Source organism: Ischnura elegans, chromosome 12 (assembly GCF_921293095.1).
Source record: "Ischnura elegans chromosome 12, ioIscEleg1.1, whole genome shotgun sequence".
Lineage (NCBI taxonomy): Eukaryota > Metazoa > Arthropoda > Insecta > Odonata > Coenagrionidae > Ischnura > Ischnura elegans.
Window position 1 is genome coordinate 94,669,093 of NC_060257.1, and position 13,176 is coordinate 94,682,268.

Here is a 13,176-nt window from a genome sequence, read left to right on the forward strand (position 1 = left end):
CTTCAAAAAGCACTTAACCTATCCTAGAAACAAGACCTTGGATTCATCCAGCCTTCGACTATGCCAAACATGAATTACACACAGGTGATTTTTTCCAAGGAAAACTATCGAGAAACCACTGGTTTTGGTTTCAAACAAAAAATTTGCATCATTTCACATTTTAATATAGCATTGAAGTACTCTATCAAAGAAGTAAACAAATAGGACTTTAACAATGAAAATAGCAATGAGGTACTTCTTAATTAATTACTAAAAAGTCCCTTTTATTTTCTTCCTTTAGCCGCAGTAAATTCAAATATGGTATCACAAAATGAAGGTAGTTTCAAAATCATTTGAATTGTCAATATCAGCAATGTTTTTGATTTGTAAATTAGTTCACAGACCCCAAGAATATAAAAACGGTGGTTGTGCTATCTTTGTCGAGGAACATATTTCCTGTAAAAAACTAAGTTTAAGTGTTAGTGGTGTTGACAAACACGGTGAATTTACAGCTGTAGCCCTACTGGGTTGCAATTTGGTAATTGTGTGTGTATACAGATCACCCTCCGGAGACATGGAAATTTTTCTTCACCTACTAGAAACTATATGTGAGCAAATTGACAAGATGGGTAAATCTATTATAATTTGCGGTGACATAAATCTGGACGTCACCAAAAAAGTTAAAGAGGCTAAATTGTTTGAGGATTTGCTGAGGTCATACAATTTATTTTGTATTAATCGCTCTCCAACTAGAGGGAGCTCATGTCTGGATAACATCATAACCAACATAAAAGAAAGTGACTATAGAGTCGGAATTGATGATCCATTAATCTCGGATCATAAGCTACTATGGGTTAAAATCAAAGATACGGATTTTGTTAACGCAGTACCAAATAAATTCATAAAATCTAGACCAATAACAGAGGAAGGCATTAAAGATTTCAGGATTATATTGATGGATGTTGATTGGGAGAACATATTTAAATTTAATGATATTGATACTGATTTTCAAATGTTTTTTTATGAAATAATTGTTATTTTTAATCACTGCTTTCCTGAAAAATGCAGAATAGTTAAACCTCACAAAAAGAAGAATAGCTTCACTAAGAATTTACTTGATATGAGGAAACAACTTTTGACACTGCACAAGGAATATACAAAGAAAAAGACACTGGACTCAAAATCTAAGTATTACAAATACAAAAAAACGTACAGATCACGAATATTACAGGAAAAGAGAGAAAATAATGATAAATTCATCGAGAATGCAAACAACAAATGTAAAGCGGCTTGGCAAGTGATAAAGAAAGAATGTAATCAACTGCATAAGTTCACAGAGCTTGACATAAACCCCAATGAGTTTAATGATTTCTTTATTGAAACGGTTAAGAGGGCTAGAAAGAATTTACCTCCATCCCCCTCAACATTCGTGCAAACTACAGATAACAGTAATATCTCCCAACTCTATCACTGGAAACTTGTTGAACCACAAGAAATTATCAATTTAGTAAAAAGACTCAAATCCTCAACCAGTAGGGACAGCTATGGATTATCCAATAACCTAATCAAGCAGATAATTGATATAATTGCAATACCTTTGACATATCTCATTAACAGCTGTCTCTCTCAAGGCAAATTTCCACACATACTAAAACTATCAAAAATAACACCCATCTATAAGAAAGGCACTAAAACAGATCTAGGCAACTATAGACCAGTGTCCATAGTACCGGTCATGTCCAAAATAATAGAAACAATATTGAAAAATCAACTGATGGCCTACTTCGAATATAATAACATTCTGTCGCCTAATCAATTTGGTTTCAGTTAATAATAATACTTCAGGCAGCGCCTGACACTGAGAACCTAAACTATTGAATGGACGATGAGGATACATAAATGCTTTGTTGATGCCATTCCCTAATAAATGCCCTGGCATCACTATCAATCCATCAGTTGTTTGTAAGAAACATTTCCAATGAACCCATTTATAAAGGGATCGATAGTACTTGTACAATCATATTTTTACAGCCTAGAGCTAATAGGTAATTGTCTCTCAGGCTGGTTAATAATCTAAACAGGACAGCCGTTAGCGGTACTTTTGAATAATTTCATATTTTAATCGTCATAAGATGAGATAAGTGGGCAGTGAAACTTGTGCTACCTGTTTAGCGTAGGTATGTGGGTGACAGCAAAGGACGATGGAATTGAAAATGCTACTCAAGATGAACAAAAGAAAACAAAGCCCAACAACCAGATGACTGATAGACAATAACCCTATTGAACGGTGCCACAATACTTCGTTATCACCAATAATAATACCGTTCATCACAATGCACTGACACTGATAACATCATAAACACACTCTCTCAGCAAATGCCAATAGTATGAATAACAGAACAACCTTAATACGTACATACCACACTCGATGGCTCTTCAACTTCAGCAAAGGAAAAGACTTTCAATTCAAGACCGGCAATCGAATATTAGAGGTCTCCTCATGGTGTAATAGGCTTCAGACGATTCGCGACGCCGAAAATCGTCGGAACATCATTGGGCTTTTAATATTTTCCAGCCTCTCTTCCGAGCGGATTCAAATTTTGATTCGTATAAGTGCACCTGTGGCAAGGAAAACTCGCAGGAAAATGTTTTCATAATGATTAAATGGCTAAATAAATACATGCATGTAATATATGTTGACTATAATATTAATTAAGGAAGGTTTCGCGGCTTATATAAATCGCATGTAATTACAAGGTGTAAAATCCAAAATGGATTCGAATGCAATTACCTACAAACATTCGTTACCAACAACATATAGTTCCAAAAGGGACATGAATATTACATGATTTCAGTAAGTCTTTAATGAAAACTGGTATCATTGATTGTATCACACGTAAAGTTCCTCACGACATTTCGAACGTGAAAGCACTTATATGTTACAGGTATAACTTTCAAGGACACTTACAAGTATAACTTTCACGCGACGAAATAATAACAACTTACCACATTTCATTGTGTTGTGTTGAGTTGCGTATTCTAGTTTATTGTTTAAATTAATTAATTGAATGTAGCACGGGTTAATTGTATCAGTATTACGACACTATCAAAGTTTAAAAACCATTGACACAAATAACCTTAAACCTATACATGAAAAACTCTCAACAATAGCAGGAATAATTATGCACTCTTTTCTGTTTACATTACGTATACAACGTAAAACTGATTGGCAAAGGTATTAATCTTTGAAGTAAATCACAGCCTTTCATCAAATTATGCCGAAACTAAGTAAGAACTTGATCTTCATATGAATACTTACCCAATACATTGAATTACATCAACTTCTAACTCACCTCACAAATAGTGGAAGACGGCTATGATTGCCACTCATCCATCCCCCACATTTGTAGCCATTTAGCCCTTACCTGAGGATTACAAGGAAAAACAAAAGCGCGGAACACATCCCTACAACTAATGGAACAGTTTGGTGCAGAAGAACCACCCATCTCTCTTATTTATCAATTACAAAAATGTAAAAAACTGCACCAACTCGACGTTACGCCTATGCTACAACACAGACCGCCATTAATGATGAGAGTGAAGATGGCAGACTGCGACGACTCAACTTCGTAGTTATTATATGGCAATATAGAGGACTCTGGTCGTTTTGTGCATGCAGCGCCGTTTTAGGCAAGCTGACGAACTACATCAAATTCGCGGGTTAGAGCGGTGAAAAGAGTTCGACGTGGGGAACCGAAATTGATCGGGTGAAAAAATCCGAAAATCCCAGGTGTCCCCCATCAGGAGTACCTCAGTGCCGTGGGATGGCAACATTGGCGCAATTCCCACGATCCGCTATCCCCTCCATTCAGCATTCACCCCACCCCATCTGACGATTTCCTCTTCTCCCAAATCAAACAAAAGGTCCCAGCTCGTGCAGGGATCGTGTTACGAAGACCTTAGCTTCGAAAAAATATCAAGTTACCGGAAAATAATAAAATCGCGTTTCACCCTTCACTCTTTCTCCCCCACAGACCATTTTTCCGCGTCCATCTTTTGATAAAAATAAGACGAGGTGTTTACCATGTGTCTTCTTGGCTAATAACGACAGGCACTTATTTTGAATCTTCCCCAGGAGATGAAACTACCATAGGGAGGAACTCAGTGCCGTGGGATAGTGACATTGACGCATTTCCCACGATCTGCTATCCCCCTCCATTCAGCATTCGCCTCAACCACTCTGACGATTTCCTCTTCTCCGAAATCAAACAATAGATCCCAGCTCGGGCAGGGATCGTATTACGAAGACCTTAGCTTCGAAAAAAATATCAAGTTACACGAGAACATTAAAAACGTGTCTCACGCCCCCCCCCCCCTCTTCTCACCCACTGGCCTTTTTCTGCTTACCAGCTTCGAAGTTCCCCGTTTCTGGAGGTCAACTGCTGCATGAGTCATCTACTAGCCCAAAAGTTGTCTAACAATGACTTTCGCCTATTGATATTACACTTTTATTGGATTGAAATATTAGTAATATGCGCGTAATTTAAGAAAGAATAAGACCAAACACGACATATTTATGACTTAATTTAAGCATTTTACGCAGGAAAATATGCCGGAAAGACGAAGAAATACGACGGAGGCTTAGCATTTTAGCGTAATGCTCAAATAGGGTGCTTCCCTATTATTTTTTTATTGCCTGAATCGAAATATTAATACTCCTGGAGTACGTATTTAACGCTTTTAGATTTTTATAAGACGATATCTATTTTCCGCGATTCAATTAAAAGTGAAAAATTTCAAGCGCGCGAAAACGCGACGGGTAAGTATGAATGCCGGGAAAAACTCCGCGTGACTTCGTTCTGCTTCTCGCTGCCGCGAGTGAGGTAACCTTGGGGCGAGGCTCTGAGCGCTGATACGACGCAGGATGCTAGCAGGTAGCCGAGTATAGGGATGCCGACTTACGAAAAATATTGGGGGGGGGGCCGAACCGGGGACCCTGCCTGGGTAAATTTTATAAGTAGTGAGTTTAAAGTTTTTTAAGCATTTTTGAAGAGTCATATATGATCAACATTAGAACCCTGTTCACTCGAATCTCGATATCTTGACACTTCGGGGAAAATCGGCAAATCTGGCACAAATTTTTTCCTCACATCTGTAACGAATTTTTGGGGGGGCTTGGGCCCCCTCAGGCCCCATGGAGTCGGCGCTACTGGCCCATGCTAGCTGGTAGCGCTTGGCTTAAATAAGGATTATTAATACCTTATCAAACAAAGACCACTTTCCGACCTTAGCCAGTTTTAATAAGTGATTATTAAGACATGTTTCCCTGAGCTCTGTGCCTCATACATGCATTGGTAGCCTCAGACGATTTAAAACTCCTATCCGCTCGTGTAGAAACTAGGTTCCTGTGACGTCACGTGGAGTGGCATCGCATGGGCGCCAATCTCACATTTTTAAATGAGGATAAAATTGACCATTGCCATTGGTCTAAACCGGTATTTCTTGAACCAAATAATTTGTATATTATGAATACACCAATGGTAGGTAAAGAATCACAATTAATGCATTTCGTTTTCTTTAATGAAGGAAACTACCCTATTGTTTACATAAAATTAAAATATTCCATTAATCAGCTAAATTCCTGTTTGAATCCTTTAAAGGCAATCACAATTACTCGCCAAAATCTTGGGTTTCCTGCTGCATAGGCGACCTAGTCAAACATTCTCACATTCATCGTATAGTATTCGAGGTATTCGAAATTCGAGGTATTCGAATATTCGAGCAAAGATTAGATATTCGAATTCGAGAAATCTACTATTCGACCCATCCCTAAAAAATACAATAATGACCTCAAAATATGCATGGCAATGAGTTATAGGGTAACCTTCCTTAGTATCTTTCTTATTTTCGAATCATTTTATGGTACTTCTACAAAACCACGAGTTTGAGATATAAAAGATTTTTTTAGCCATAGTATGCAAGAAAAGCAATGTTATTGAACGGTGAAATGTATATATTTTTCTAAACTAAACAGAACTGTGACCTACACTTTGAATTTTATTTGATCGCAAGATTTTAGACATAACTATTTCCAATTCTAGAAATATAAAATCCTACCATGTCTTTACATCATACTAGTGTAAACAAATTTTCACAAACGTATATACAGCAAAAATCAAAATCACAAGAGCTTTCTCGGGTACAGATGAGTGCTATTTGTATAGCCACAGTTTGTGCATGACGGACGCCATCAGGTGCTTAAATAAGAAGACTATTTATTAACATCATGGTAGAAGACATTTTGATGACGGTGTCTTGGTCTGAAAAAAACGCTGGCTGTAGGAAAAGCACTGATCCGTTCCCGAGAGAACTTCAAATGTATTATTCACCAGAAAAAAACACCAAACATTGAAGCGTATGCACCGAAATCGTGTGTATGGCATTCCCTTCGACAACTGCATCTCTATCACCGTTCTCACTATAAGATAATCGAGCATCCAATGCAATTTTCAGGTACGTCTCCGTAAAAAGTGCCTGGGAATGACTTTTTCCGTATATTCTTCCCACCTGGCATTCTAATTAGCGGAAATACCGGATAATTAGGCTAATATGAGCGTTTGTTTCTAACTTATGAAAGTATTTAATGAATCATGAAAGTATTATTTTACTGGTATTTTTCCACCGGTACTGCTGAAGCAGTACTATTATTGCTTTTAAATCTTACCAAAAAATCCCGGTAATTATTGAAATACATCCCATGCTTGTGTGGGCCTTTTCCTGCAGTGGGTTTTTTTTTCGCTGAAGGATACTACACCCTTATCCTCATGTTTTTTTCCACAAACACAAATCTTTTTTCCACAAAATTATCACATACAGTTGTTCATATTTTTGACATTTCACAAATATTGCATATTGTATAACCTTTGTATTGTAAACGTTTGTCTATTATTTTTTAATATGTTTACATTGACGCTATGGAGGGGTTAGGTGGAAGAGGGGACTTCCTAGTCTCAACCTCGCCCGAATAAAGGAATTTTATTATTATAATTATGCTTACTCTCCGTAAAAAAAGCAAAACACCCAAGTTTGAGGAGCTCGATCATTTAAACGAAGCGATCAATTTCAATGCAACAAAAAGCATGCATAACAGAATTTATATCTACGTTTGATAACATACTTTTTTTAATCTTCGGATCCATTGTATTTCTTGTACTTAATTTTTTCTCAAAAAAAAGTACCTGTTTTTGCGTTTAAAATCAAGTTGCCCAAATTTGAACGCTTAGTATTCCCGTAGTTTTCATTCCATTAACTTGCAATTTTGATATAAGAAAGCCAGATGTAGTATTAACAGTTTGCAGAAAACAAGTTGTTCATACCACTAAAATTGATCGATTTGTTGTAAAATACTCAAATATCTGCTAACTTCGAAACCAATGGGTCAATTGAAAATTGATTGGTAGTGATCAGAGGTTTGCATAGTTTACATTAAATTAATCAATTTTAGTGGCATTAACAATTTGTTTTCTGAAAATTTTAATACTAGATCTGAATTTATTATATCAAAATTGAAAGTTACAGGAACGAAAACTACAGGAATACCAAGCGCTCGAATTTGGGCAACTGGATTTCACGCGCAAAAAACTGGTACAGTGCAACCTCGATATAACGACACCTCACGGTGCACTAATAAACACTCGCTATAGCGAATTGTCGCTTTAGCAGAGGTGGAGCAAATAATAGCCAATATACCTGTTGCAAACAGATATACAGGAACAGGAGTGGTGCGGCAACAGATAAACATCTACCCGATAAACGTAAGCATGAATCCAGACGAAAGGCGATGTTTTTTTGCATCACTAAATTTCCTTACTCAAATAACGACTAACTATTCAAACAATTTATAAGCGCCGCACTGAATAAAAATCATGCAAAGCATTGTTTCGTCAATCATTATATTTATCGAACGACAGTTTACCACATATATTTGAGACTGAGCACTCCATCAACTTCATTTCTAACAGATCGCTAGCAATTACAGAGGTTAAGGAGTCTTGATGAAAGTCTTCCGGCGGTGAAACCCTCGCTATGGCGAGAGCCAACGCCGAAAGGGTCTCGTAAAAACGAATTTTTTAAAACGCTTATTATAGGGTCAATTGACGGTGCATCGGCTATCTCTCGTAATAGCGGGGGTGTCACTATAGCCCGTACTCGCTTTAACGAGGTTCCACTGTATTTTTTTTTAAAAGAATTAAAAACAGGAAATACTATGGAGCCAAAGATTTTTAAAAGTATATGATCCAATGTCGAAATGAATTCTCTTTTGTATGCTTTTAGTTGCATTGAAATTGATTTCTTCGTTCAGACGCTGGAGCTCCTCAAACTCGGGTGCCCAGCCTTTTTTTACAGACAGTCTCACTCTCGTGGCACGCTTGAACACGCCCGTCTCGCAAGACAAAATACTATTCCTCTTCGGCTACGATACCGAAGCCCGAAGCAGCAGAGGAGAAGGAAGGCAAGAGAGTGGTAGTGGGAGAGAGAGGGGAGAAGGAAAGACCCCGACGAAGGGACAGGAAGTGTAGGTGGGGGGATCCTTCTTTGGAAGACAGCAGCGCCTGTTCCCCGCCAGCAATGTGATAGACGTCGAGCCGTAGAAAGGCCAAAACATCCACCATGCTTTACAACACTACGCGAATTTGGTTGCATGCACGCTCTACTGGTATATATATTTGAAATGATTAAAGACACAGCTTTTGTGCAGATGTTTGATCAATTCTGAGTCTCCATTTGGAGCGGAGTTATTCTCGCGAGAAAAAGGCTATTTTTTTGTGAAGTTTGTAATTTTTTTTCCTCCCAACTTGTTCCACATGAGTAACTGTACAAACACTTAAACAAAGGCTAAATTTATCCCATGCATTTTAGTGAAAATGGTTCAAAGCGATGTTAACGGTATCGTCCTGCAAACGGCACTTTCTGGCGAGGTATCCAGTCTCCTTAAGCGTAAAGCCCAAGTGACACTTCCCAATTTATTGGCCAATCCATTGGATATTAGATTGTGGACCGACTGACACACACCAATTTTTAGCCCAATATCCGTTTCACAATGTTGGACACAATTTCTCACCCAATCTGGAATTTAAAACAGGTTCTATTTTCATGCGGCCAATCTCCAATCATTACTCAGTCCTGTCGACTGCTAGTGGCCAAAACTAGAAGCTCTTTGCAAAACATTCGCTTTGGCTATTAAACATTAGTTTCTTTTCCGAGAATTGGCGTGAAATTTCGAAAATGTGGACTAAAGAAGTTGTGTCGCTGTTAATAGAAACGTTCATATCGCACGAGTTCTTGTACAATGTAAAATCGATGAAGTATAAGAATAAAAATTTAAGTGCTGATGCACTGAAAGGCATAGTTACGTGCCTGAAACCGCTGGTGTCCGTAGCAGAGGAAGAGGTGAAGACGAAAATTGCCAATTTAAGGACAGTTTTTCCATCCGAGCATGGGAAATACAAGAGGCCAATGAGTAATGGAGCCGTTGAGTGACTCGTTGAATTCCATGATGTTCAATCTCAAAAAGTTGTTATATGCTGACAAGTCCTCCATCGTAGCTCCACCATTCCTAAAATTCCTCGGTCGCCATCTTCTCGCCTCCAAAGTCAATCCCTGCACCATATTTTGTGGCGCCACGGCGCGCCGATAACGCCGGTGTCTACCTTCTTCTTCAGCCACCACAGATATTACTACTATATTAGTGCTGCTTCTTCTACATTCATTTTTAGGCGGTTTGCAACGCAGAATGTTTTTGCTGCCCATCGAAATAGTTATTAAATTTACAATTATTATAACTCCTCCCTTTCTGTAGCTCATTGGCAATCAATCTGTGTCTTGAGATGCTCTTTTGTCATTTTGTGTTATGTGGCGTTCTATAGTGGGACATTAGAACACTTAAACAGGCAATATTGGTGTAAATATTGGTACGTGTCGTACGATACGTAAAGCCCAATATTTTAACCAATATTGCGCACCGATATATTGGCCAATAAATTGGAAAGTGTCATACGAGCTCAAGGTGGAGTATTTTAGGAATAGATTGTGAATCGAGGACTTCAAGAGTTCGGGAGGTTGGTTATACTAATTCAAAGCACCAAAGCGTTATCTCCCGTCATAATTGCTGGTGATGCCTGTGGTATACACCTGCAGTCGTGGAAGAAAGGACTCCGATCCTAAGTATCTTAAGAAATATTCCCCGTGTGATATAATATAGACGAAACGGAACTCTTTTACAACCTACTCCCCGACAAAACCCTTTCAGTACGAGGTATTTCTTGCATTGATGCTTCTAGAGGTAGGTAGTGCGCCTTAGCAATGGTGTAGGATGTACGCTACAAAAATACTCAGCGTGTTGAGCGTGAATTGTCCGGATGGACGTATTTATTCTCTAGTGCAGTTACAAGTAATAGTCACAATCACAATGTACTATTCACAAGGGTAAACTATTCGCATCAGTGGTCGGAGTCGTACTAGCGCTCTCTTCCGTCACCCGGGCGGCCGAGCATCCCCTGGTGGCCGCTGGAAGAACTCGCAGAACAACTGACTCTCGTTCGGCGCCATGTCGTATGCATTCGGCACCGCCACAGATGGCATGTGTGAAGAGCTGATGCTGCACTTTTATTTATTTAATATAAAAATTCTGCATCCCTTTTTCATGTTTCTCAGTCATTGTTGAGAATGTTAAGTTAATAAATTCATACTCGTAAAGTTTTTTGGCTTTAGGGTCCATCGATGCGTATAAATGTCTTCCGAGGCAGGATCGTTATACAACCTTCCACCATTTTCGTCTGTAGAAACAAATGCAATATGTTATTTCACTTAACCGCCGCTTCACGTATAGGAACAATAAACATACGCAAATGGAAGCATTTGAGGTATTAAATAACCGCTATACAGTTTTATCAGTTATTTTTTGAATTTTCAGTGGAAAATACCAAAATAATAGAATGTACTCCTAAATGCACTTACTAAGTACATAGAAAAATGGCATATCAGTTGTGATTGTTAATACAATGCTTTGCGTGATTTTTATTCAGTACGGCACTTATAAATTGTTTCAATAGTAAGTTGTTGTTGTTCTTGTAAGAAAATTTAGTGATGTAAAAAAAATCGCCTCTCTTCTGGATTTATGCTTACGTTTATCGGATAGAAACTTCTTTGTCGCCGCAACATTCCTGTTCCTGTATAACTGTTTGCAATAAGAATATTGGCTATTGTTTGCTTCTCCTCCATTAAAGCGACAACTCGCTATAGTGAGTATTTATTTGTCCACTGTGGGGTCTCGTTTTATCGAGGTTGCACTGTAGTTGTTTTGAGGATGAAAAAACTGTACAAATTATATTATGGAAGGAATGAACTTAAATGTGGCTTATTTAATCTATCTTTTGAAAAATCGAAAAATGTGCTGAAATGTGATTAAATACATACTTGTTAAAGTATTTTTTTATGCTAAACATGAAGAATGTAAATATTATAATGATTCTCATGCTTAAAGATTTTTAAGTTTATATCTGTAAAACTTTGTGATGTTTTTGTGATATTATGTACAAAATTTGGGAGTTTGATTTGAGAGAGAAAAACTCTAACTATAGTACATTTGTTTATTTCTTTTCATTTCCATTGTCAGTACACTCGGCGGAAGTCATCTAAGTCTTTGAAAACTGATGGCAAGGAAGTTGCCTCCAATGGCAATGCGGGACATGCATGTGGTGAGTTGGTAAGTGATAATAGTAAGGATCCATCCCACGTACCACCTAACGTTTGGGGAAATAATTACGTGGAAAGTAGTACCACACCATCAAGAAAAATGTTTGTGCATGTCAAATTTTCCTACAATTTTAGTTAGAGCTGTGAGAGCTTGTATTTTTTTTATTTGAGTGAGATTTTACTGCATATTTGAATTTTTTTCTTCTGGAGTTTGGGTCACTTCTGTGTGTCTATAAATATATTTTATCCATGCCAAAATTTTGCCATTTATCAGCCTTGGCCAGGACACGAACGAGCTCTTGAAGGAAATGGTAGAAATGGAAAATTTGAGAGTAAGCGCCCTCATTCGAAATTGGTGATTCACCGGTTGTCTACTTGTGGTGCCCACTCTCATTCTCAGTAGCCCAAGCTCCGAACACGCTTTCAAAACATCAGCTTAACTGGCGATAGTATTCCGGGTTCATTCCGCGTTGATTCTTGTTTTGTGGACGACAGTCTCGGGCGTGTTCCAGCTCCCGTCTTCGGGTCCAAAAAATCCGAAGACGGGAGCTGGAACGCGCCCGAAACTGTCGTCCACAAAATAAGAATCAAGGCGGAATGAACCCGGAAAACTATCCTACCAATCAACTCACCGCGGAAGCCTCCATAATAATCAGCTTAACTCAAAACATTGTGTGCAGATCTTTTATTTTTCCTCGATTATGTCTTGAAAGCTGTTTCATGAATTACTGGATGAATTATGAATTACTTGAGGAATGTATTTTTGTAAATACAGTGGAACTTGTTTAGTATGTTTCTGAAGGGACCACAAAAAATGAACGTACTAACCAGGAAAACGTGCTAACGAGGAAAGTAAATAATAGCAGTCGGGGTAATTGCAATCTGAGGAAAAGTCGTCATAATTACATCTACTATCGGTAGTTGTCGTAGAGAACTGAACTGAACTCTTTTCACCTTTAAAATGAGCGCTACATTGAAAAACAATACCATGTGAATAAAAATCACAATGTTTCATAGATTTCCCGTAGACAATTACATGAAAACGGCGTCTATCTCCCGTGATTTATCCTATATATATTTATAGAAAGAGGACAAGTAAAGCTAAGTCATGTCTTCTTTCTCACAGCATACTCGGAGGATATAACAACAACCCTGAGTATGTCAACTGATTGTTTTTAAATATCATAACAATTGGACAAAATTATATTAACCTTTAATTACGGCGACAGCCGTGCACATTCGCTTCTGGAATGAAACCATATCGGTTAAGATATCGATCGATATATCGATTAATAACACGCAAGATTATTAGATTACGACGTAATTACAAGAAGATTTTATATTATACAGTTGAAATTTACTTTAAAAAAATTGTCTTAATGTCGTCTCCTTTCGTGCCGAAATCAAGTATGCTAAGCTTCGCGTGGAGATCCAGAGCATCGT

The 13,176-nt window shown here is 38.0% G+C and overlaps 1 protein-coding gene across 2 annotated transcripts in view; it reads left to right on the forward strand.

The window, feature by feature from the left end:
* The window catches only part of LOC124168893, a 116,796-nt gene that overhangs the window by 84,272 nt on the left and 19,348 nt on the right, over positions 1–13,176 (forward strand). For both annotated transcript variants that reach the window (XM_046547270.1, XM_046547271.1), the window contains exon 7: positions 11,654–11,743. In XM_046547270.1, coding sequence (XP_046403226.1) covers positions 11,654–11,743 — 90 coding nt within the window. The remainder of the gene's footprint in view (positions 1–11,653; positions 11,744–13,176) is intronic.